This window comes from Ahaetulla prasina, chromosome 13, assembly GCF_028640845.1.
Source record: "Ahaetulla prasina isolate Xishuangbanna chromosome 13, ASM2864084v1, whole genome shotgun sequence".
NCBI lineage: Eukaryota > Metazoa > Chordata > Lepidosauria > Squamata > Colubridae > Ahaetulla > Ahaetulla prasina.
Genome location: NC_080551.1, coordinates 20,947,483 through 20,972,495, shown reverse-complemented (window position 1 = coordinate 20,972,495; position 25,013 = coordinate 20,947,483). Strand labels below are relative to the sequence as shown.

At 47.4% G+C, this 25,013-nt stretch overlaps 2 protein-coding genes across 6 annotated transcripts in view; one reads left to right on the top strand and one right to left on the bottom strand.

The window, feature by feature from the left end:
* The window catches only part of CELF6 (CUGBP Elav-like family member 6), a 178,805-nt gene extending 169,303 nt beyond the window's left edge, over window positions 1-9,502 (top strand). The window contains exon 13 of the mRNA XM_058156227.1: window positions 9,117-9,502. The gene's annotated coding sequence lies outside the window, so the exon portion shown is untranslated. The remainder of the gene's footprint in view (window positions 1-9,116) is intronic.
* Window positions 9,503-14,832: 5,330 nt separating this feature from the next.
* PARP6 (poly(ADP-ribose) polymerase family member 6) overlaps window positions 14,833-25,013 on the bottom strand; it is a 32,578-nt gene continuing 22,397 nt past the window's right edge. For 2 of the 5 annotated variants that reach the window (XR_009152008.1, XR_009152006.1), the window contains exons 15-20: window positions 24,333-24,381; window positions 22,953-23,065; window positions 22,271-22,343; window positions 17,481-17,560; window positions 16,939-17,002; window positions 15,782-15,854 (exon numbers count right to left, since the gene is read on the bottom strand). Coding sequence is in view for 1 of the 5 variants with exons in the window: in XM_058156230.1 (XP_058012213.1) it covers window positions 15,506-15,608; window positions 15,770-15,854; window positions 16,939-17,002; window positions 17,481-17,560; window positions 20,120-20,189; window positions 22,271-22,343; window positions 22,953-23,065; window positions 24,333-24,381 (637 nt within the window). In the remaining 4 variants the exon portion in view is untranslated. Of the gene's footprint in view, window positions 15,609-15,769; window positions 15,855-16,938; window positions 17,003-17,480; window positions 17,561-20,119; window positions 20,190-22,270; window positions 22,344-22,952; window positions 23,066-24,332; window positions 24,382-25,013 lie in introns of those variants that run through there. The other 3 variants (XR_009152009.1, XR_009152007.1, XM_058156230.1) reach the window with 2 other exon arrangements.

The following is a 25,013-nucleotide window of genomic DNA, read 5'->3' as shown; positions in this document are numbered from 1 at the left end:
ACACACACACACACACACACAAAACCCCCGCTTCAAATCCAAGCTACAAGTCGTCTCCAAGAGGAGGAAGTGAGCAACGAGCAGAAGTCGCTTCGAGAACAACCTGGCTTAAATAACGCTGGTGGCTTTGTGACTGCATTGAATGCTGTAGGGTTTCAAGGAGCAAAACTGGGGCGCGGGTGGGGGATGGGGTTCGAGTGGGGAGGGGAACTATTTATCCCGGTAGCAATTTGTGCTCTCTCTCCCACGCCTCCCCACCCTGGATAGAGGCTTAGTTTTCAAGAAATTCTGTTTGGGGAAGGAGAGGAGAATAGGGTGGCTGCCCCTGATCTGCATCTCCCACGTTGAAAAGGAATTTTTGATCAGTGCCAGAAGAAACACAGAACTAACGTGAACATCGGTAGTGGTCTTCTGAAGACCGTTAGAACTTGGGGCTCGACCTTTCTAGGCTGAGGCTGCCCTATTTGAGAGCGAGAAGGCCACATTGGGCCTTGTAGTGGCACAGGGGAAACCCTGCTCCCAAAAGTAGGCAGAGTTTATCCAGAGCAAAACTAAATTTGATTTAAGCTACCTTCAGATACGTTTTATTTTCCATGTACCTAAGTATGTTCCAGGTGCAGGGCAAGATGTCCTTGACATCTTGAGAAAGGAATGTTATTATGACTATATATCACCCCTGCTCCATACAATCCACACTCCCAGTTTCCCACAGTAGTAAACGTGGCAGGTCTGAAGGCCTAATACAAAAGATGGCTTCCAGGCCTGGCCACTGTTGCCCTTTGGAGGAGCCCCAATTAAGAAACAATTCCCTCCCTCTCCCCCCACCCCCCATATCAAGACTTTTGGAGGCCTTCAGTCAGAAGAAATTCCTCAAAGGACGACGCGTGCCTTCCTCTCTTCGCCCTCCTTCACCTTCTCCCTCTGTCTTGCAGATTGGATGCCACGCGGCATACGAAGAGTATTTTCCCTTGTCCCATGTGCCGTATCCAGAACTTGTTAACTTTCTTTGCAACATATCACGGCGGAAAAAGGAAGCGATAAAAAGAGTTCAACGCAGAGGCGAAGCAGAGGTGCTCGGGAAAAAGAAAGAGCTTGTTCCGTTCTATTTTTTTTTCTTTCTCTCTCTCTCTCTCTCTTTCTCTCTCTGTTGTTGTTTTTTTCCTCCTGCCTTTTTCTTTTAAAATTTTTTACAAATCGGTTGGAACTCGGTTTTTCGGTTTTCGTTTTGGGTTTTGTTTCGGTTTTTCGTTGTCGTCGTCGTTTTTTTTGTGTGTGTGTTGTTTTTTTTTTGACGATGACGATGATTTTGGTCTCTTTAAGGCAAGAGAAAAACAAACACAAAACAAAACAAAAAAACACACCAAGGAGGTGGTTGTGGCCAAAAAACTTGGACCTGAGGAAAAGAGGCTGTGATGCTCTTTGCCGACTCGAGACTCCATGGACGGGAATGGGGCCGCTGTAGAAGACTTTTTTTCTTTTGGAAAACAAAAACAAAAAAAGAATTTATAATGAGGAAGGGCGAGAAAAACAACAACAAGCGTCCCTCACAGCAGAAGGGTGGGACTTTGTGAGAGAAAAGGTTGCAGGTGTGTGATACCTGTGGCCGGGACCAGCTCCTCTCAAAAGACACTTGTCCGATTTTTCAAGAGTCAGAAGAGGGAAGAAACGAAAGACCTAAAACCAAAGCTGACGGATTTGGACCAGGGAAACGCTTTTGTTTTCAACGGGGAATGGAAAAAAAAAGGAATTTGTTTTTCTCCGCGTCTGTTTGGGAAAGAAAAGAAAGAAAGAAAGAAAAAAACCAGTTAACTAAGAGGATGTTGAACCTAACCGGAGAGAGAGAGAGAGATATATATATAAATAGGTCTATATATCTTTATCCCATGGATTGAGTGAGTAAGAGTCACAGGATTTTTTGCCCCAGTCCTGGGAGTTTGGATTAACTTCTTTCAAAGTCATATCATTCCTTAGAGTTTAGGGACCAAAGGACTATTGCTTTTTTAATATATATATAAATATAAATATATATATATATATATAAATTAATTAATTTAAAAAACAAAAGAAAAAAACTCAAAGAGGTTTAAAAAAAAGAAGCAAGCAAGCAAGCAAGCAAGCAAATAAAAAAAACGAAAAAAAAAACCACACACACACACACACACACACACAAAACCCCCGCTTCAAATCCAAGCTACAAGTCGTCTCCAAGAGGAGGAAGTGAGCAACGAGCAGAAGTCGCTTCGAGAACAACCTGGCTTAAATAACGCTGGTGGCTTTGTGACTGCATTGAATGCTGTAGGGTTTCAAGGAGCAAAACTGGGGCGCGGGTGGGGGATGGGGTTCGAGTGGGGAGGGGAACTATTTATCCCGGTAGCAATTTGTGCTCTCTCTCCCACGCCTCCCCACCCTGGATAGAGGCTTAGTTTTCAAGAAATTCTGTTTGGGGAAGGAGAGGAGAATAGGGTGGCTGCCCCTGATCTGCATCTCCCACGTTGAAAAGGAATTTTTGATCAGTGCCAGAAGAAACACAGAACTAACGTGAACATCGGTAGTGGTCTTCTGAAGACCGTTAGAACTTGGGGCTCGACCTTTCTAGGCTGAGGCTGCCCTATTTGAGAGCGAGAAGGCCACATTGGGCCTTGTAGTGGCACAGGGGAAACCCTGCTCCCAAAAGTAGGCAGAGTTTATCCAGAGCAAAACTAAATTTGATTTAAGCTACCTTCAGATACGTTTTATTTTCCATGTACCTAAGTATGTTCTTTGGCCATTAAATGTCACCCCTTGCTACCGGTTCGCTCTCGCGCGTGTGCTTGCTTTGCTCGTGCACACACCACTTCTGCGCAGAGCGTATTTGATGGCCGCTAGGTGGGTGGGCGGAGCCTCCGACCGCTGCTGCTACCAGTTCTCCCGAACCGGGGCAAACCGGTAACGCCTCACCAACTGCTTTGGTGGCAACTTCTGGAGGTCTTTGGAGGATGAGCCCAAGACTTTTAAGGGGTGGTAGAAGATCCTGGGGGGCTCAGTACCCCAATGTCCATGGACCAGGAATAGCTGTCTAGGATTTAGAGCCATCGTTCTTAAACTGGGGGTATTTACCCCCAAAGAGTTACTGTAGGCCTATCCTGGGGTCACAGAGCAATTTGCTTCTTTGTGAGTTGAGTTGCATTTTTAGGATGGCTGTTCTCAAGACACGTGGGTCAAATGAGAGAGTCTGGGGGTTTGGTTTTATGTGTGTGGAGATAATTACATTGTTCAAGACTAGAAAAAGGAACTATTGGATCAAAGCATTTAAAAACCACTAATTTAGAAACCGGTTTATCCTCTCCATAGTAGGAGCTGGGCTTAGAATTAAACCCGGGATATTCTTTTGAGTTGTCTCAATGGAAAAAAAACCCCCTGTTCTTATATTCAGAATTCCTGCCTGCCCAGATTAATGCAATTTACTCCCAAGTAAGAGTGTGTGCAAAATTGCATCTTTACTCTCTCTTTGAGGTCTTCTGGTTGCCTCACATTCCAAGAAAAAAAAAACCCAGGGGTAAAGACTTGATCATCAACCCCCAACGCGAACCTATTTTAAATGTATAATGTATCTTGCTTTTCAGTTCTCTTTAGTATCCCCTCAAAAAATTAAAAAGGGTTTAGGTTGCAGAAACTGCCTTCATGCATCCCCAATCCCCTCTATGGTCTATGTAAAAAAAAAAAAAAATTCAAACCCAGATTCCGAGTGAATCAATATAAGCCCACCACTGCCTAACATCTGGCAACCGTTTTACTAGCTTTAGCCAAAATAGAAAGTTCCCACTTTTAACTAGTGTACTCGTAGAAAATGTATGCGTTCATTGCATGATTTGCCAGAAAAATAAATAAATAAATCGAAAAACGTAATGTAGGAACCAACTCTCTCTTGATCAACTGAAGTCATACTGGTGGAGATTATATTTCATATCTCTCTTTAAACCCAAGTCAATTTTTGAGTAACTTTTCAGTCTTTTTTTTTTTTTTGACTGAAGGGAGCAGCTGGTAGATTGGGGTTGCATCTGTCCTTGCTTACTCCCAGTAATCGTACTTTTTACTGAAACCCCCCCCCCAAAAAAAAACATAGAACAAGCTTTTGAATTTTCTAGAGCCACCAAAGGTATGGAAGAACCTTTTCTAAACCGTATCTCAAGGAGTTACGTATACTTGTTCTTAAAAGTTTAAAATGTCTAGAAGAGGAAGGGAACCTGTATTCATCCATTACAAGGCAAAATCAAGAACTGTATTAAAATAATACCTTTGTGATGTGTATGTATGTTGTATATGTGTGTCTGTAAACACATGCATACATACATACATGCATACATACATTTCTTTTTTATCCTTCACATGAAGGACAATTCTAGACACCTGGAAGGCAGGTCTGGTCCCTGTAGCTTAAGCAGCTGTCAGGGTTCCAAGTAACACCCCCAACAAAAGAAAACTCCGAGGCTTGAGTTTTCCCAAAGTTCCATTTTATTAGAGATGTCATATTGGCACATCTGGGAAAACCCGAATCTGAAAGCTTCCAGGTTTTCCCCACTCAAAGGAAAGTCCAAGTTCCTGCCCAACACCCTCATGTCCATCACATGGTTCAATCCAAGCACCATCTTAACTGGAGACGCCTCCCAGTTCTAGCCATCCAGCTGCAGGGCAAGATGTCCTTGACTCTCTGAGAAAGGAATGTTATTTTGACTACATATCACCCTGGCTCCATACAATCCTCCCTCCCAGTTTTCCACAGTAGTAAATGTGGCAGGCCTGAAGATCCAACAAAAAAGATGGCTTCCAGGCCCGACAGCAGCAGTTTGTAAGGGACAATCCAGTAGAGGCTTTCATGAAAGACAACATCCCAGAATGACAATGAACTCTTGTCAGTTTCAACCACCACCTCTTTTGGAGACCACTAAACATCTCCTCCTCATGGCCATGCTCAGACGATCCAGAAAATGAAAGATGGATGTAAGAATGCAACCTCTTTAATTCCCTGAATAAGCACCTTTCCAGGAGTTAGGATTTCACCCATACTTCTCTCTCCTTACCCCGAGACTATAACTCCTAAATTCCTGATGAGTGATGGAGAAGAACTCATCGTTCTGCCATGCTGAATTTTGCTCCGAGAGTAGCTTTTGGTGGTCTTTTAGAAAAAGCATCTCCTATCTGGCCTTCAGCAGGAGATTTTTCAACCGACATATTGAAAAGGCGCAGTCCTTGTTTCCAGTTTATTTATTTGTTTTGCATTTGAATGTCTCTCTGTCTAGGTTGATTGTAGTTGGAGGAGAAAGAGACAAGCAGCAGGATTCCTTTTGCATTTCAAGGACCTTATCTCTGTGTTTCTTGTTGCACTGGTACGATCGCAGCCAAATTTAATATTGCTTTCCAGAATCTGCTGGAGAGGATGAGGTCAGGGGAAGGGTGGGAAGGAGGGAGGGAGGGAAGGGGAATTCAATTAAGGAAGTGCCAAATAAGAATGAAAGACAGATAAGAGTCATGAAGGATCTGGAGGTTATATCTGTCCTTCATGAGTCACGTCCCCCAATGCGGTCACTCGGCCACTGGACTTCTTCGAATTCTTCTCTCGTATATATTTTTTTCTTTTCCTTTCCTTTTCCTTTTCTGCTTTTTTTTTTGGTTAAAAAAAAACTTTTCGTGCTTCACCGTTTAACGTGCCCTTGCAGTTTAGAACAGAATGCTTTTTTGTAGCGTGTTTTAGCATTGAACATAGAAGAGACCCCGCCCCGCCCCCATTCAAAACAAACGAAAAAAAAGGAAAAAAAAAAAGAAAAATGAATCAAAATGAAAAAAAAAGAGAGACAATCGATTTTAGTGACCTTGGGAAAGAGAACATTTTTTTTTCTAAGCGTAAAAGAAAAAGAAATGGCACACATACACACATATAAACACACACATAACACACACATGCACACACCCCATGGTGCACCCCATATGTGCACTCACAAAATTACACGTGCACGGCGACTGTTTTAAGGAAGGGAGTGGCACTGATGCTCTATTTATTCATAGCAGGGTAGACGGTTGAAATTGCAGGCTTTCACCCCACCACCAGTGGCAAGGAAGAACGGGTGGTCAGACATAAGCTCAAGCCCCGTGCATGAAAGGGGCTGCTTCTTCTTCTTCTCAAAAGCAGGTCGTGTCAAAATAAGAAGCAGGATCTGCTTGCAACTGGATCTCCGTATCTGGCTCAGTTCTTGGGATCCTCTGTACCAGGACAGGGCAAACTTTTCGAATGGCCGGGATCTCTATAAGTAGCCTTCCTTCAAAGGTACTGAAGAAAATTGGGTGGAGTTGTCTCGTATTGAGGGGCGGGGAGAAGTGGTAGGAGATATTGGGGAGAGGGTTGCTGAAGGTTCATGGGAAATTTGTAGGTTTTTTTAAAAAAAGTAGATGGGATGGGATGCCAGGTTGAGCCAACCGAAAGGCGTACAACCTACCTGAGAAACTCACCCTTTGAGAATAGCTCGACTGGTGCAGTTGCCTGGAACTAACAGCTGGCTGGACTCTGGACCGAGAACAAAAGCCAATGTGGTGGTTTATTTCCTCCATATTTCCTTCATCGGCTGATCCCTCTTCATCATTTCTTGAGGCAGCTTCCCCAAAGCTGGGGACAGTTGCCGGGATCCATAGCCAACCATCAGGCTGGAGAAAGCTAAGTTGGAGGAATGTTGTTTCCCCTGCAACGCTTCTGTCCGCCTTGAAGAAGACCTATGAGGATCAACTTGCAAGACTCGTTCAAGTGATGCACCTCTCCTTGCTGTTTTTGTTGGCAAGTGGACACGTGACGTGGCTTGGAGTAACGACAGAAACTTAGACTAGATAGCTGGCAGTAGATGCAGGACTTAGGGGGTGTTCATTCTGGTCTTTTCCTAGCATTCCTCATTTCCAAAGGGTCGGAAATAAATTAGTTGGGAAATGAAACAACTGCAAGCCAACAGCCAAGTTCAGAGAACATAAAGAAGAAATTGTTCTGTCATCAATTATCTGAATATATCTCTCAGCTTCTTCAAATCAAATCAAATCAAACTTTTCTTCTCAATGCACAATGAAATTTGAATTCCTTCAACCTTCACCTACTAGGACTCCATGTTTCATTTCCAAAACATTCTTTGGCCACCCAAATAGTAGGTCATTGTTCACAAGCAAGGAAGCCATGCTCGGGTTCTGAACATCTCTTTCTCGTTCATTGAACCCATTATCAAAAATAAAATCTTTCATTCACATAGGAGACCTAGGCAGTGCGGGAAAGAGAACGGACAACCCACTCGTGAGAAAGTTCATTGCCTAGCTTCATCACAAGGACAGGAGGGACTTGGGAGAAGATATTTCTTGAGATAGTTCTTTTTCTCCAAGCTCTTCTGTAAGGGAAACATGGAACCGATGATTCCCCGGAGGGAATGATGGATGGAAATGGCTCAGGCCAAAGGTCTGAGATTTTATTAATTCCAGGGGACTCGTGGAAGCTCTGAAGTGCTGTGAGGCCTTTCACTTTCTTCAGTGTCTAGGCCAGTGTTTCTCAGCCTTCTTTTGAACCAACCATCTGGCCTTTTGAAAGACACGTTCTGGCTCCTTCTTCTCTAACCCTGTTCACCTAGGATGATAGACCCTGCTAAGCTCATGTTTATGGCTTCAGAGGGTGTTTGTCCATTGCTCCCTCTTCATAATTATTTTCTACAGAGGTCTAGAACACAAAATCTTAGGGTTGGGAGCAGTGGTGGGGTTCAAATTTTTTTACTACTGGTTCTGTGGGCGTGGCTTGGTGGGTGTGGCATGGCTTGGTGGGCATGGTTTAGTGGGCATGGCAGGGGAAGGATACTGCAAAATCCCCATTCCCTCCCCACTTCAGGGGAAGGATACTGTAAAATCTCCATTCCCTCCCCAATCCAGGGGAAGGTTACTGCAAAATCCCCATTCCCTCCCCATCAGCTGAGACTCGGGAGGCAGAGACTAGATGGGGGCGGGGGCAGTCAGAATTTTTACTACCGGTTCTCCAAACTACTCAAAATTTCGGCTACCGGTTCTCCAGAACTGGTCAGAACCTGCTAAAACCCAACTGTTTGGTTGAGAGGGACCTTGGAGGCCTTATAGTGCAATCCTCTGCTCAGGTAAGAGACCCTGTACTATTCTAGACAAATGGCTGTCCAGTCTCTTTTTTTGGAAAACCTCCAACAATGAAGCATCCACAACTTCTGGAGGCAAGATGTTCCATGGCTTAATTGTTCTCGTTGTCAGGAAAGACCTCCTTGCATCTCTCCACCTGTTGCTTCTTGTCCTGCCCGCTGGTGCTTTGCAGACTAGAGTGACCACTTCTCTGTGACAGCCTCTCAAGACTGCTATCCTATCACCCCTCAATCGTTCATCATAGGGCTCAGCCTCCAGAACCCTGATCATCTTTGTCGCATTTCTATGCACTCTTTCTGGAGTCCCGACGCCTTTTTTGTTATCATGTCGAATAGAATTGGATGCAGTGTTCCAAATGTAGTTCCGATACTCAAAAATCCCTGCCGATGCTTTCCCAACTTTAGAAAGAATCTCAAGCGAGAATGAGGAAGGGGAAGTTGTTCCACACAATTTAGCATTTCAGTCTTGTCCATATCATCAGCTATCTTGCCATCATCCACCACCTAAAAAGCAACTCAGCCTGTTGTTGCGCTGGTAAGGAATCTGGTAGGCGTGCTAATCATAGACAAGGGAGGCTAGAGAGGCTTCTTTCAAGGCCAGCTGTCAAAAAACCCATCCAAGTTCCACTCTGCAGTTTTCCAGGTACAGTCACAAAAAAAGAAGACAACGTTATATCTACAAAGGCAAATCTATAAATTAGATTTACAGATTACTCTCACCGGATAGGCCTCTGTAAAGGGTTAACTGATGTGCTACTAGAAAATCTGTCCTTTGTCGCGCTTGATTTTTGGCCAAGGTCAAGGAGAGTTGGGAGGGACAACGTTGAAGGGCTCTTTTAAGAAAAAGCTGTCAAGGAAATCTGTCCGGGTTTTTTTTCCCCCCTTCCATTATATTAAAAGCACAGAACGATGCATGCCACTTTCAGTAATATCCCTTCTTTACCAACCATTTCTTTTTCTTCCCAGATATTTGATCAGGAAAATACGAACACTATAATAATCGGTGGAATATGTTGGATGCACATATTGTGCCGTTGTGAATGTTGCGGGTTGCTTTTTTTTTTTATGTATCCATTCTCTACAACTGCTTGAATACTTTTAACAATGATGACCAAGGACAAGGAAAAAAGATTGATACCTCTGATTTTTGTCAACTCTACCTAGGCTTGTCAGAATGAAGGGATCCGAGTTTTGCCTTACAGCAAAGCATTTTTTTTTAATGTAAATAACATTCCTTTTAGTTTTAGAAAAAAAAGAAGTCCAGGGATGGTGGAAACGAACATCCTTGCAGGGTATGAGGTGAAGGCAGACAACTTAAGGTGCCAAAACCTGAATGTGTCTAGTTCTGTATATAAAATGGAAGAAAGATAACATATTGTGGTATCTCCTTGTTATTTCTAATTTAAGGACCTTCTCAAACATGGGGGGCCCGCTAGATCAGGGGGGGCTTTCAGCCTTGGCAACTTTAAGACACGCGGACTTCAATTCGCGGAAGCCAAAAAACGTGGGAGTTGACATCCACAAGCCTTAAAGCCGCCAAGGTTGGGAGACCCTTAATCTAGATGGGTTGAACGTCCAAGTTCAAGAATTTTCAGCTGTGGGGATTCCCCTCTTTGAGCATTCTGGAATTTAAGCCCACACATCTTGAAGAGTGTAAAAGAATGCCTATCTATTCTGTTGGCTACTGTTTTCATAAGCTAAACCCACCCACCCCCCGCCCCCAGTGTCCATAACTCCCGAGTGAGTGATGAGTGGTGTGTGGGTCAAGAGGTAGCTCCACCCCCTTATTTTAATTTTTGTGGGTTTTTTTTTTTTAATGCTAAACCATAAAAATTGCACCCGCCCAATTGCGGTAGAAACGCTTCATTTCGGCTTGATGCCTCCTCAAGCTTTGCAAAGCACACACAACAGGGGAAGCGGGCCAATGGCCTTGTTCCGTTGCAGGCCACCACGCCCTGGTTGAATGTGAGCCTGTGGCACTGGTGGTGGTGGGAAGGTGGGAAAAAAGTAGAAAGGGTTCATGGAGGGGGTTTAGCCAGTGGTGAGATTCAAGTAATTTAACAACCTAATGATTTCTTCCAACAACCAGTTTGCCAAACTGCTCAGAAAGCCAACAACCGGTTCTCCCGAACTGGCTGAATCCCACCACTGGGTTTAACTCCCCCAAAAGAGTTGGGGGGGGGGCAGGCTATGGATTCTGTCTCTTGAGTTTTTACTTCCCATCATCCCACAACCCTCTTGAGGAAAGGGGGCGAAAGGAAACATTGGTGTTGACCCTGTTGTAAGTATTCATTTCTCAGCTTCATTTCAAAGACTTTTTTAAAAAAAAAAAAAAAAAGGAGAGGGCCTGCCATTTTCCCAGCCATTGAAAGTCAGGCTATCCCATTTGCCATCGAGATACCAGGGGGCGGGTGGGGGTTTCTCCTCTCCCTGCAACAATCTATGTGGGTTCTCCTCTCCCGGCCCAGACTTAACAGCTGACTGGATCAGCTGGGGTCGTTATCCGAACCTATCCAGAAGCGAGAACTCAAGGTGCACAGATGCATCCTGCCGAAAACGGTTGCCCGCTGCTGCCATAAAGCACAAACCGCTTACATCTTTTTAAGGGCTATGTTTTTGCTATTATGGGTCTGTCTAGACGTTAGATGGGACGCAGAGTGGGGCAGTGGGTCTTACTGCAAAGCTACCTCCGATACAGAACCACCAACCTCCCCACCCTTTTTTTTTTGTGTGCGTGGCCGAGTCCTTGCTGTAAATTTTGTTACTCATCGTTTCCTAAGAAAGCATGACGACGGTTTTGAAAAAGGTGACTTTAAAGGTTTTTTTTTTTTTTTAAATGTATAAGGGATACGGTAAAAGAATATCCACGAAAACAAATATTTTGGGGAACTTGAGTGGTTTAGGCTATACCGTGAATTCAGATGGGATGAAGAGGACTTCTCTATGAATTCCAGCACTTAAAATAGTAGGTCTATCAAAACGTACTTTGCTCAATACCCATCATCAGAAATAGTGCCGTAAAATTAAATCTTCCTTTCTGGTTTCTTCAGTACGGACAACCTCCACATAGCTGGAATTAAAAGATCTTTTGGATCAAACATCAAAGCTCTCCAAAGAGCCATTTTCCCTACATTGGCTACTAAACCAGATCTGGAATGCAAGTGTTTGTTAAATCATTGTAGGAGAACACAACACGAATACTTCTACTGTTAATATGTCTATCCTGATGAATGGGAGTTGACCAAACTGGGCTTCTTTTACAGAGGTTGGAATATGTAGAACTTCTAAGCAAGATGCCACCTGGAATGAGAATTTGCAATTGGCAAATGCTCTACATTATTCTCAGAAAACAAGTAGAAGGGATTTCTACTTTTGACACCAGGTTGGCGTTCCATCTGCCGTTCCAAGCTTCTCCCTTTCCTCCAGCTTCCACTTGGGTCAATGGGTCAAGGCCTACAATGCCACCTGCCCCCTTTGAAACATCAACCTTGGTTTGGAATCCTCTTGGCCACACTTGGAAGTCATGAGGACCCAGGAATGAAGTCTTTTGCCAAGAATAATCGTAACCTTTCTTAACCACCAAATTGATGGCAGATGATGACCAACTCGCCCATGTGTCCATAAAGAGGGAAGAGTGCTTCTTTTCATTCACAAGCGTGACAAATTGGTGTCTCTAAAATTTAGCCCACCAGCAGAAGGTGTGGAAAAGAGGCCACTGTTTTAAATATGATGTTTTGAAGGCCACTACCATTGAAGTGGCCCTTTTATGTAAAGGACTATGGGGAAATGACCCGTTTCAAAACAAACTTCCCACAACTGTTGTTCCTTTAGAAAGATTGCGGTATGAATTGTAGATTTGGCTTTCTGTATGCAAGATATTTCTGTTCTTTCCCCCCCCCCCAGCTCCCCAGCCTTTGAATAACCATCGGTTTCCAGATTACAAGCACAGGGGAGTGGAAAAATTTGGTTGTAAATGCGGTTATATTACGGAGTCAAAACCTTTTAAGAAAATCTGTACCTCCTGCATTTCCACACACACACACCCTCATCAGGGTCACTTGAAAGCTGCCAACACTCGAGTGGACACACGGGATTTCAATAAAAATTACCTTCCTCCATCCCCACCCACCCGCCCTCACTTCCTGGCTCTCATGCTCCTGTGCACCCCTTCGGCATAATCGTTAGTGTTTCCCTTCGGCCCCGCTAAGATTTCAAAATGTCAGAAGCAGGAAGAGGTCGACAACTATTTCCCCACTTCCTAAAATGTTAAGGTTGTGCAGGAATTATGCAGGAAATGGGGAAGGTTTCGGGGAGAGAAAAATGAATCTAAGGAAAACGGGAAAACTTCCATCATTCTTCCATCAATGTGGGACCTGCTTAGAGGCGGATAGAAATTCAAAATACCTCCACAATGGGGAGGTACAGTAACCTGTAATTAAATGAGAGTGAAGGTCCTCGGCATCCGAAGTCTGCTGTTGGACCAACGGATGAGACCAACCCCGACCAACCCCATAGTTCAGGGGTCTCCAACCTTGGCCACTTGAAGCCTGGAGGACTTCAACTCCCAGAATTCCCCAGCCAGCTTTGCTGGCTGGGGAATTCTGGGAATTGAAGTCCTCCAGGCTTCAAGTGGCCAAGGTTGGAGACCCCTGCCGTAGTTGGTTATTCATTTAAGTAAGATCTTTGGCTGGAAAATTCTTATCCTGGGTAGCCAGATGTCTCAGTGAAGGTCCACATGCAACGATAGCTTGTGCCTAGTTTGGCGGCCTGAATGCTCCAATCTTAAGTCTCTTTTTCTGCTCTGCCCCCCCCCCCCATTCCTGAATTTGGGAACAGGTGCTTTCTTTAGGCCATCTCTTCCCCCCACCCTCCATTCCCATTCCCATGTACTCACGCGCACACACACACACTTGTGGGCTTTCGGTTCCCATCCTCCAAAGGAACACTGCCTCCCAACGGTGGGGAGCATTTTTTGGCATTCCAGGGGATTATACGATTCTTTTGATGGGTCTTTTATGATTTCCTTGTAGTATAAATAATAAAGACAAGACAAAATGGGCGTTGTGATCTCTGTAGCTCTGTAGTTAAAATGATATTCTGCTTAAGACTGAAATAAAGCACAGTCCAGTGGGAATTTGAACCGGATTGTTTGCGTGAGTCTCTTCTCAAAAGGTTTTCTCCTCCAAAACTTCTTCGCTCTTTTGGAAGCAGTCTACCATTTTATTTAAGTAGCCCTACTTCCAATTTCACCGTACTCTTGTATTCTCGCTGGGCGGAACAGCACCAAAAAGTTCAATTGGCTCAGTGTTTATACTTCATAAGGGACACGGTAGCTCAGTGGCTGAGACGCTGGGCTTGCCGATCAAAAGGTCGGCAGTTCAGCGGTTCGAATCCCGAGTGCCGCCTAACGGGGTGAGCTCCCGTGACTTGTCCCAGCTTCTGTCAACCTAGCAGTTCGAAAGCACGTACAAAAAATGCAAGTAGGAAAAATAGGGACCACCTTTGGTGGGAAGGGAACAGCGTTCCGTGCGCCTTTGGCGTTGAGTCATGTCAGCCACATGACCACGGAATTGTCATCAGACAGCGCTGGCTCTTCGGCTTTGAAACGGAGATGAGCACCGCCCCCTAGAGTCGGGAACGACTAGCACATATGTGCGAGGGGAACCTTTACGTTTACCTTACTTTATGCTTCATATCCAGTCTCTGGGAAATTCCTCAGCAAAGCCCAAACCTGAATCAGGAGACAAAGGAATTTCCTGGCTCCACAGAATCATAAATATGCTTTTGGGGTCTAAATGTTGAGAAGATGTAGCTGCAGGGCGGATCATTTGCTTCTGAGAGTTTTGAGTCCAAGAAAAGAAACATCCCTAGCCCCAAAGGAAGTACCGGTAAGCAGATGAGGCCTAAATCTGACCAGGTGTTCAGAATCAAAAATGCACCTCCTCGTAAGCAGCTTACTCAGAACACAGGAAAGAGGGACCCATTCATAGATATTGCTATCTGATGAGCATACTATGGACAACATTTTGGAACACCGGTAGGTCTCCCAAATGACATACTGTTTCGACCAGTGTGCTTCAATTTTGACCACTTTAAGACGGGTGGACTTCCACTCCCAGAATTCCCCAGCCGGCATTCTGGGAGTTGAAGTCCACTTGTCTTAAAAAGTGGCCAAGGTTGAGGAATGCTGGTCTAGAACCTCATGTGCTTGTCATCAAACTTTGTCCCTTATTTTTTGCTCCACGATCTGTCAAGAGTATGAGGACTGGACTCTAGGTTCCTACCCCCAAATTCCTAACACCACAACTTTTTTCAAGAAATCTGGTCCTATCTGATCTCCTCTTCAGCTTTGATTTTCTTTCCTATCGGCCCTTCCTAAGACAGCATGGAACACAGCAGACAACAGAAAAGTGGGAGGGGGAAGATCCAGGAGGCACGGGGGCAGGGACCTTAACCGCATCTTCTACTAGTCCAGAAGTCCAAAACATACAAAGAACAGTTGCAGGATTTGTGTTTGGCTAGAGAAAATAAGGATGGGGCAAGGGGGATATGATAGCTATATTCCAGTATTTGTGAGGCTGCCACAAAGAAGGGGGTCAACTTATTTTCTAAAGCACCAGAAGGCAGGATAAGCTGGCTGGGGAATTCTGGGAGTTGAAGTCCTCCAGACTTAAAGTTGCCAAGGTTGGAGACCCCTACCATAAAGGACCTGAAGGTCTGAAAGTATAATTGCAACAATAACAAAAACAACCACCTCATCACACACACACAAACACAAATACACAAACGGAGAAAGTGTGCGCAAAGGGAAGTGCACCGCTGCCCTGCATAAACAAGAGGGAGGAAAAAACTCAACATCTGCTGGCTGGTTTTGGAAAAGGACCGGCACAGGGCCACCAAGAGCTGCTTTTTTTCAAAGAGAATTTTAATAAGCTAAAACCACTTGCTTGCACGCGCGCGTTCTCTCTCTCTCTCTCTCTCTTTCTCTCTCCAGGGCTCTCTGTTTCGTTGTGGGGTTTTTTTTGTTTTGTTTTGTGTTTTTTGCTCGTTTTCACGGTTAAAAACGCCGTCGCCGAAAACGTGGGCATGCAAACTCTTAACCATTCCAACCGTTCACAGGAATTGGTCCAAGTCCACCCAATCAACTCTTACGGATGGGGAGGATGGAACTGCTGCGGCCCCTCCAGGGCTGCCTCCCTGGCATCCACGGTCCAGACGTTGACGGGGTTGCTCCTTCTGTTGAGTCTCAGTCTTCAGCCAGGCAGAGTCCATGTACGGTCTCCAACAACGGTCCCTTTTCCTGCCCCCCCGGGGCAGCGCCAGCACAGTCTGAAGGGAGGGGCTCCTCCACCCCCTCAGTTTGTATAGACCTGAGTGCCAATTACACGCATGATCTCCTTCTGAATTTTAGGGTCCTGAGTATTGATGTTGGCATCCCCGACTTGGCCGTCTTCGTACCTGTGAGGAAGAGGGGGAGGGGGGGAAGAACTGTGAAACGGGTCTCTTTTTCAAGGGGCCCTCCTTCCCATCTAGGCCACTGCTGCGGATCGGGCTCCTGAACTGTCCACCGAGAGAGCAGCCTCTCCTCCCACGTGGTTAAGGAGACTGAGCTTACTCACACAAAGAAAAACCGGGTGCAGACGTGGTCAGACACAGGACAAACCCAGATGTTGCCATGCTTCTGGAGATCCTTTGATGTGATCACTGCAGAGAGGAAGAAGGGAGCAGGGAGGAATTGACATAGCTTGCACCAGTTTGCCCCTTTATGCCAAAGAGGCAAATTGGAGGGTTCCAGGGTACTGTTGTGGCCCACCAGCGGAGCTGGCAGCAGATTCGGACAGTGAGGCGGTCAGGGAGGAACATGGGCAGTCCTGGAGTCTGGGGAAGGCTCTGATGAGGGCTCTGCATCGGAGGCAGAGAAGGGGCCAGGGCCGGATGCCAGTTATTAGCTGCCTTTGGAGTCAGACAGCAGTGAGGCAGATGAACAGCTGGAGCCTGTTCCCAGATGAAGGGAACAGCTAAAGAACAAGGGTCGACTAGGGAGTAAGGCCACAGGTGGACGATGAATGGCCCCTTCCAGAGGGAATAAAAAAGGAGCGAAAGGGGAGTGGAGTTTGCAAGAGACAATTTGTTCGCCTAATTGGTTTGTGACTCTCCTAGACTCTTTGCCAAGTTTTGAAGATATCGGGCTGGCAGCTCTCCAAGCCAGAGAAGGTCTGTGACTGTAAATTCTCGCTTGAAAGACTTGGCTGAAGGTGAATGAGAGGAATTCACTGTTTGTTTAATAAAAGGAGTTTTGTCGGGACCAGGATTCTATTTCGTGCTTTTTGGGGAAGCCTGGGTCAGAACAGGTATCAGCCTGGCCAATGTTGAAATGAACTGCAGGAGTAATCGGGCCTTCAGATTAACTCTGCAAAGCCTGCATGATGTCCCAAAGGTGCTTTTTCCAAAGGCAATTGGACTTCCTTGGTTTTTCCCTTGAAAAGAACTGAAGAAGCTCCTTGGATGAGAAGCAAAACTCATCCCTTGCCACAAAAATTTCCCCATCCTGCCCTCCTTCAAGGAAAAACAAAGAAAGTCCAGTTGCCTTCTGAAAAAGCTCCTTTGGGACAACCATGACCTGAATGACCGAAAATCTCCATAGATAAGGTGTTTCCACCTCTTTTCTTTCTGTGAATAATCCGTCAATTAACATTTGCACAAACAAAGGAAGTGGACGGGCACGATGAGTAAAATCTCACAGGAGTGAACCGGACAGGTCAACTGAAGGCTCGCTTTTCAAACTCACCTTCACAAAGTGCGATGCAGTTCAGATTGCGACTCTGCAGGAATCTGGACTGGATGGATCGCGTCTGGGGACAAAAGCAGAGATCCAGAATCAGCCCAGCCCCAGCCCCCTCTTGCTTGGCCCTTGCCACAAATTTCCCCATCCTTGGTTTCTGTTCCTGAGCCCCCACGGGTGCTCTCCCTAAAAGAAATGGGCATGTCCCTCCCTGCATCATAACAAACATGCAATGAAGAGAGAGCGTGGGAAATCAGGAAATCCAAGCAGTTCAAACGAATACAAGGATTGACTGCAAGCTTAAAAAGTTCTCTACAAGAATCTGAACTACTAACGGTCAAAGCAAATTGGCGGTAGATAAAGAGTTGACGGAATTCAAGGTGGACCGGACTTAGATCTTTTGTGGGCCTGAAGGGACCGACGACGCGGCTGACCCCCCTCCTTCAGGCTCGGCTGGGTCTCCTCCTACATCAGCTTTTGACACCCAATCTGGAAGGTCCATGGCAGATCTAAAGATCTGCATAACCACCGTGCATGAAATCCGTTACCTGGGGAATCGTGTTCATTCGGTTGTACCTCTGCACCAGCTCATCCTTGGAGGGCATCCGGTGCTGCCCTTTCCCCATCCCTGCATGGACAATAAAGAAGGTAAGAAGCAGCCGCCATGGGGGACACCAGGATTTGGTTGATCTCCTAGCCTGCATGCGAGCGGTGCTCTTAAGTCACTGATGCAAAGGTTTGTGGAGAGTGGAGTAATGTAAACAGCGAACGTGATCAAAAGAGATCCTACATATCGAGAGAGCAGTGGGTCAAGCACCTGTTGGCTTCACAACAGATTCCTTGCTGCCTGACAAGCTTTTCCCCGCCCTTTCTTTTCATCCTTCGATTAAAATAAAATGAGCTCAAAGCTAACACGCGGCAAAGCTAAACCCCCACCCAGCCTCAAGGATATATTCTGTACCCCACAAAGACTCCGAAGGTGTTTTCAGAACACAAAGACTTCATCAATGGCCATCAAGAAGAAACAGGTTCATCTCATTCTCAACTAATTTGTCAGGCGAGGTCTAAACATTCATTTGGTGGGTGGTTGGTACCCAACTGCCTTCTTTAATTCCTACTCAGGAATAGACCTTAAAAGTCCGCATTCATAAAGTCTATGTAACCTGGTTACCGAATTAACCCGTGTTCAGGCTTTGCCCAATTTTGTTGTTAGTTGCAAAGTTGTGCCCGACCCATCGTGACCCCATGGACAACGTTCCTCCAGGCCTTCCTGCCCTCTACCATCCTCCGCGAGTCCACTGAAGCTCACACCAACTGCTTCAGTGACTCCATCCGGCCACCTCGTTCTCTGTCGTCCCCTTCTTCTTTTGCCCTCAATCCTTCCCATCATTAGGCTCTTCTCCAGCGAGTCCTTCCTTCTCATTAGGTGGCCAAAGTATTTGAGTTTCCTCTTCAGGATCTGGCCTTCTAAAGAGAAGTGAAGTGCCCAATACACTGGCCCTTAAAGTAATCAACAAAGCTGAGCTCACATAACATGAAATTCGGCTACCCAAAAAAAAAGGGGGGGGGGTTTAAAACTAATTTAAAATGTGCCGCCTGCAACCCCTTGATCCGTGACAGACCCACTGGGATGGCTGCCCCTCACCTTCTCACTCCAGGACTACATCATATCTTTGCTGTGAAACAAAAAATGGGAGGTATCTATCTACAGATCTTCATTCTTTGGAGGATGAAGTGCATTTTTTAAAAAAAATTAAAATAAATAATTAAAAAAGGACTCTGTGACACTGTCATATTCAGTGTTTTTCCATTTTGATCCATCTGCTTAAAGAGCCAGCCAACTGATTGGATGAAGGAGGAGGTTAAAAAAATAATAATAATAATCAGAGGATAAAACAAAGAAGCATGAACTCAACCCCAGCTTTCTCCTCCTGTCTTGTTTGGTTAGCTGCATTCCAAAATGTATTTCTCTCGGTTGGAGACAGAAGGGAGAGTGGGGGCCCAACCAATTTGTAGGACATCAACCTCAGGAAGCTGGAGAGAACCTCCTGGCAGGCAGCCGAATAGAAACAGCTAAAAAGCAGGACGTCTCGGAGGGCTAAAGGCCAACCATGTCTCACTTGAAAAGTAAGTCTCTGTGGAGACTTGGAGGCAAATGTGCCGGTAAGGCGGGCCCCAGGGGCATGATGCAACGGTGACAGGGATCACATTTGTCCCAACTGTGCACCTGGTTTACTTGGGATGTTTCCTGACAGTCTTAAAACAAGATTTCCGCCAAGGCACACCGTATCCAGGGATGGGTTCCTGAGGGTTTAGCAGTGTTCGGGCGATCCTCCAGCCAAGGATCGCTGGGGTTCAGCGAACTCCCAAATGCAACCCCTAGCTGGCCCTCCCCACCCCACCCCGCCTCTCCCACTCCGCCCCTCCCCCTCCCCGGAATCTCCACACGGCCCCTTCATCATTCCAGGTAAGTGCAGGGCCACACGGAAGGTCTGGGAGGGCAAAAAAACGTGCCTACCAGAGATTCCGGAAGTCTGGAAATAGGAGGAGGGCCTCTGGACCCCGGGGGAAAGCAGTTTTCGCCCTCCTGGAGGCTCCAGGAAAGCCTCCGGAGCCTGGGGAGACCAAAAAACACCTCCACACCACTGCGGTGCAGGAGGCCGACTAGGCCACGCCCACCATGGCCACACCCACCCAGCAACGGGGCAGTGAACTTGTTGCTAAAGGATCTGAAGCCTACCCAAACTTCGTGACAACCCATTGCGACGGGACGGCAGAATCCACCCATTCCGATGGCCTCAAGCGAGCAACCTGCTCCGCGCGTACGCAACCTCCTCTGGACGCAACGGAGGGAAATCATTCCCAAGGGCAGGAGAAGCTTCTCAGAAGGAGAAGGGGCCCTCGGTCAGGCTCTCCACCCCAAAAAGGGGGGGAGGAGAAGACAGGGCCAAGGTTAGTGCCGGCTGCCGATCCCAGTTCGAGATGCTCGTGATGTCCGCCAAAGGAATCAACCCAGATGGGTGGAGTGAATGGTCCCTTCCCCACCCTCGGAGCATGTGGATGAAGAACACAGGGGGTTGGGGGGAGGGAAGGGGAGGGTGAGAGCGGCTCTTAGATGCAAGGCAAGCGCATGTGCAGGACATGAGGTGCACTGACAGATGGAGGGACGACGGGAAGAGCCGCTTACCTGAGTATCCAAAGGAAATACTGGAGATGGGGCTCAGATAGATGCCTTTGCCATAGGCTGCTCCATGCAGCTTGCAGAAAAACACCAATGTGAGCCAGAAAAAACAAAACAAAAACGAAACAGGCTAGGGCAGGGGTGTCAAACTCAATTTCATGGAGGGCCGCATCAGGGCTGTGGTGGCCCTCGGGGGGGGGAAGCCGGGGGGGGCATGGCTGACTGGGCAGGTGTGGCCAGCTAGATGCCACTCCCCAAACTGCTGGCGTGTTTCGTCTTCATATTGGGTAGACCAAGACAGTAGAGCCCGCGGGCCGGATCCGACCACATCGCAGGCTGGATTCGGCCCGCGGGCCTTGAGTTTGACACCCCTGGGCTAGGGGATAGGACACAGGACGGTCTGGGGCCCTGAGAAACTGGCGGTGGTGTCTCTCTCGGGAATTATCTAGAAACATTGGTGTTTTTCCAGCCTGGCGGCCGAGTCTCCTACTATGGCTAGTAAGTTCCATTCTGTACAGAAGCCAATCCCTGAACAGATCTTCAGACGCGGGGCGGGGGAGGGGGTCTTCCCCCAGACTACCTTATGTAGAGAAGCTGGCTGCAGCTGAGTCAACCTTCCATGCGGGGGGGCCATGGGATGGTGCATCCCAGCCCATCCCTCCTGGAGACAGCATGGGGAGATGCGGGGAGGGGCTCTCCTGCAAGGCTGCTGCTAACCTCTCAGCGTATAACCATGTTAAGGTTGTTGCTTCAACCTGCTTGATGATAGAGCATTCAGCTCTTCCAATTAGACAAGAGGGTTTTCTGCAGGGGGAAGTATGTGTGGGAAAGAAAAGAGTTTAAAAACCTTTAGGGGAGGGGGGGGGCTGCTGAAATGGCCTCTTTCCCCTAGTATTCCCTTCTTCACTCTGTCCCCTTTTTTAAAATAGTCAAGTCAAGAATCGGTTCTTGGACCCCCCCCCCCCAGAATTGCTTGGTCTTTCCAGGTCTCCTTTTAGAAACACAGTATCATGTGTCGTCCCCCCAACCTCCCCCCTAAATGTCAGCTGCAGCTATTCACTGTTAGGCTCAAAATCAAAGGAAATTCCCCCTCAACTGCAGAGCTGATTCTGTGATTTAAAGAGGAGGGCTAGTTGCTGCAAGGAACTATTTAAAATTATTATTACTTATTATTACTACTTATTATTATTATGTTTCCCTGAAAATAAGACCTCCTCAGATAATAAGCCCAATCAGGCCTTTGAGCGCATGCGCTAAAATAAGCCCCTCCCCTGAAAATAAGCCCTCCCCGAAAATATTTAAATGCATGCGCAGCCAGTCTCCGTCATTTCCTCTAGTTAGGGTTAGGGAGACGGAGCTGGAAATCAGATAAGATAGCAAGAGGAGCCCCGTCTTGCTCCACGCGCCCCAAAATAATAAGACTTCCCCGAAAATAAGGCCAAGCGCTTATTTTGGGGTTCAAAAAAATATAAGACAGGGTCTTATTTTGGGGAAAACATGGTATTTTTAAGGACAGAGTCCTCTTGAATTCCTCAGAAGAAAGGGTAAGCAGAAATAAAATCGGATTTTTAAGGCCATAAAACACTTAGTATGGAAGAACAGTGTTCGGAGTGTGTGCAGGTGTGTTTATTTCAATGGACACAACCAAAAGGTACAAAGTGCAAAGCATTTCCTCCAAGAAATGCCGTTAGGGGTGCACTGCAGTTCATCCACGCTGAGTTGCTAAGTCACGCCAGCCTCCAGGACTGGCACAAGGCCCTGTTGCATTGAGTCACACGAGGCTATTTTACAAGGGCACCGAGGGGATTGAAGCTGGCTGCAGCCCAGCACACCGAGCCCTTATGCTTTTCCAGGGGACTCAGACTGCTGAAGAGCTGGCTGAAGAGCGGCTGGGAGGGAGAGGTCAGTGTTCAAATGGTCGCTCCGAGAAAATCTTGGGAAGTGGGGGGGGCAGGAGTATCACGGGGGCAGGACTGGGGGCAGACATCCAGAGCTGCCTGTAGTCAATTGGACAGGAAGGGATCCTATATGAAGCTGGCTGGCCATGATTATCAGCTGGGATGGGTGAGGGGGGTTTGTTAGCCCAGGAAGCCCACAGCCTCCTGTGATTCGAGCTGTCCCGCTGAGAATGTCAAGAGCCCAACCACAGTCCCTTACCTGCAATTTGGTGTAGGATGCGTTGACCAGCCCATTGCGCAGAATGGAATGCCAATTCTCAATGTGAGAGCCACTAGGGGGGGGGAGAAGGGGGGGGGGAAGAGAAGGAAATTCGTCACTCGCCAGCCCTGTCTGCCGCCACAGAGAATCATGTGAGCATCAATATAGGCTAAGCAAATCTGCAGAAATTGCTTCGCAAAAACCACTGCTTCCCGAAGGAAAGGCAAAAAAATGAGGAGGGAGGGGGAGAGAGAAGAGAAAAAAAGAAGAAAAGAAAGAGAAAAAAGGCAAGAAAAGGGAAATGGGGAGGGGAGGGAAGGGAAGCGAAGGGAAAGGAGAAGAGGAGAGGAGAGAGCAGAGCAGAGGAGAGAAGGGCAGAGGAGAAGAGAAGAAGGAAGGAAGGGAAGGGAAGGAAGGGAGGGAGGGAGGAAGGAAGGAAGGAAAAGGAAAGGAGGAGAAGAGAGGAGAGGAGAGAGAGGACAGCAGAGCAGAGGAGAGAAGAGAAGAGCAGAGGAGAGCAGAGGAGAATAGAAGAAGGAAGGGAAAGGGAAGAAGGAAGGGAAAAAGAGAAAAGGAAAGCCTGAACCCTTTCTTGATAAAGCACCGCGAATCACCCCTTCTCATCCTGATCAGACTGGGAGAGGGACTGGGAGAGACAGGGAAACGGAGCCTGGAGACTTACTGAAAGGCGAAGGTGCTGCCGTATAGTTTCTTGGCTGTCCGGAAGCGAGCCTCCTTCGCAGGAGGACTGCTCAGCAGGAGAAATTGGTGTGAGGTGTGCATAAATTTCAGCTGCTACCAAGGGAAACGGACCCACGTGAAAAGGAGAAGGGGGGGGGAAGAAGGGCAAAACAGCAGAGAGAGAGAAAGAAAGAGAGAGAGAGAGAGAGAGAGAAAGAAAAAGAAGGACCATCATGCAAGGTAGTTTCTGCCGACAAACCTCCAATTCTGATTTAACAGCCTGCCTTTTCCTAGGTTTTTTTTTTTTAAAAAAAGGCTTTAATGAGCATTTTAGAAGTCTTTTTTTTACAAACGGTACGTTATTTCTGGCTCGTAACGCAGGGCTGCAAGGGGGTACCCGATACGTCCTTAGACTCTTACTTAGAAACGGCAGTGCGACTGTGCTGTTCTTTTTGTCGAGTAGCTCTGGGACAAAAAAAAGGCTAGCCATAAGTTAAGCGATAATTAGCCAATAAAAATAACAAATCGTTTGGAAGGATCCCAGACGCTTCCCAAAGAAACTCAATTAACAAAAGCCATCGATACTGGCACACTTACTGCACGTTGTAAGGGTGCTAATTCCAAAGCGGTGGGGGGGGGGGATGGGGGTCACTCCCAGGGAAGTGGTTACAGGAGGACAGCTTAAGGGGGCCTAACTTCGCAGCCTTTAAGAGGTGTGGAGGTTTAGGGAGCCAGGTGAGTTGGTTGCCAGGTGAGTGGTGGCTTGCCACCTCCTTTTAACGGGAAAAGATAGGAAAGGAACGCGGGACCGGCTGCATGCAAAACCTGCTGTTTACTACTGAGTTACGGGCAGGGCTGGGTTGCTGGGGGTTCGGGAGAACCTCTAGCTAAGATTCTGTGCAGTTCGGAGAATCCCCAAATCCCACTCCTGGCTGGCCCCACCCTGCCCGCCCTGCCCCACGCCTCCCAGGAGTCCCCACGTGGCCCATTTTGGATGCAGGTAAGTGCAGGCCGCACGCGGAGGTTCGGGAAGGGCGGAAAACAGGCCTACCGGAAGTTTGGGAAGACCGGAAATAGGCCTGTTTCCAGCCTCCAGAGGGCCTCCGGAGCCTGGCGAAGCCGTTTTCACCCTCCCGGAGGCTCAAGGAAAGCCTCCGGAGCCTGGGGAGGACAAAAACACCCCCTCCCCACCTACCCCCGCTGGAGGTGCAGGAGGCCTACTAGGCCACGCCCACCATAGCCACGCCCACCCAGCAACCAGGCAGAGAATCCCTTGCTATAATTTCTGAAGCCCATCCCTGGTTACGGGATGCTCCGCTGCTCCCGTGCTCGGCCTTGAGCGGGGTGACTACAAGCGAAAGAATGGAGGCTGGTGACATACCCTGCTGAGAGGTAGCTTGACAATGTGAGATCTGTTGCTGGAAATGATCCTAGGAAGGGCAGAGAGAAAGTCAGTCAGACTGGGGGGAAAGGCTACAGATCATTTAATCAACGCAATCCAGAGAACGCCAGTCTAGGCTCCCGGAAAAACATTCTTCCACCAAGGCCAATTTAGCAGAGGATGCCTGACAAAGAGTGTGGAAAATTTATCTCCCTGCGAGGAGGAGCTCGTTTATTTGGCCAACCAGCCCCCGTGATAAATCTGTGGCACCCATTCGAACCTCAAATGTCCTGAAGTCAAACCAAGATCGACTGCAGGGGTGGGCAACTAAGCCCATTTTTAGGACTTCAACTCCCAGAATTCCTGAGCCAGCGTGGGTGTTGTGACTCGTCCTCCCTCCTCTCCTCAGCCGGCCCCTCCCATCTCCAACCAGGCCTTTTATCAGACTCCGAGTCTGATAATGAAGATGAACGGCCTGTCATGACTCCAGCCCCCGGCCCTGGCCCCATGCCCGGAGAGGATTCAAGGAGTGAAAGGAGAAGCCCAATAAACCTCACTCATACAGCGTGTGTTCCTTTGGCTCAGCCTTCAGAGCAGGAAGCCAGCCAGGTGATGGAATTACCCGGGCCTACTCCCTCTGACCCCTCCCTTTCCCAGACGCTGACAGCAGATCCAGCTGAA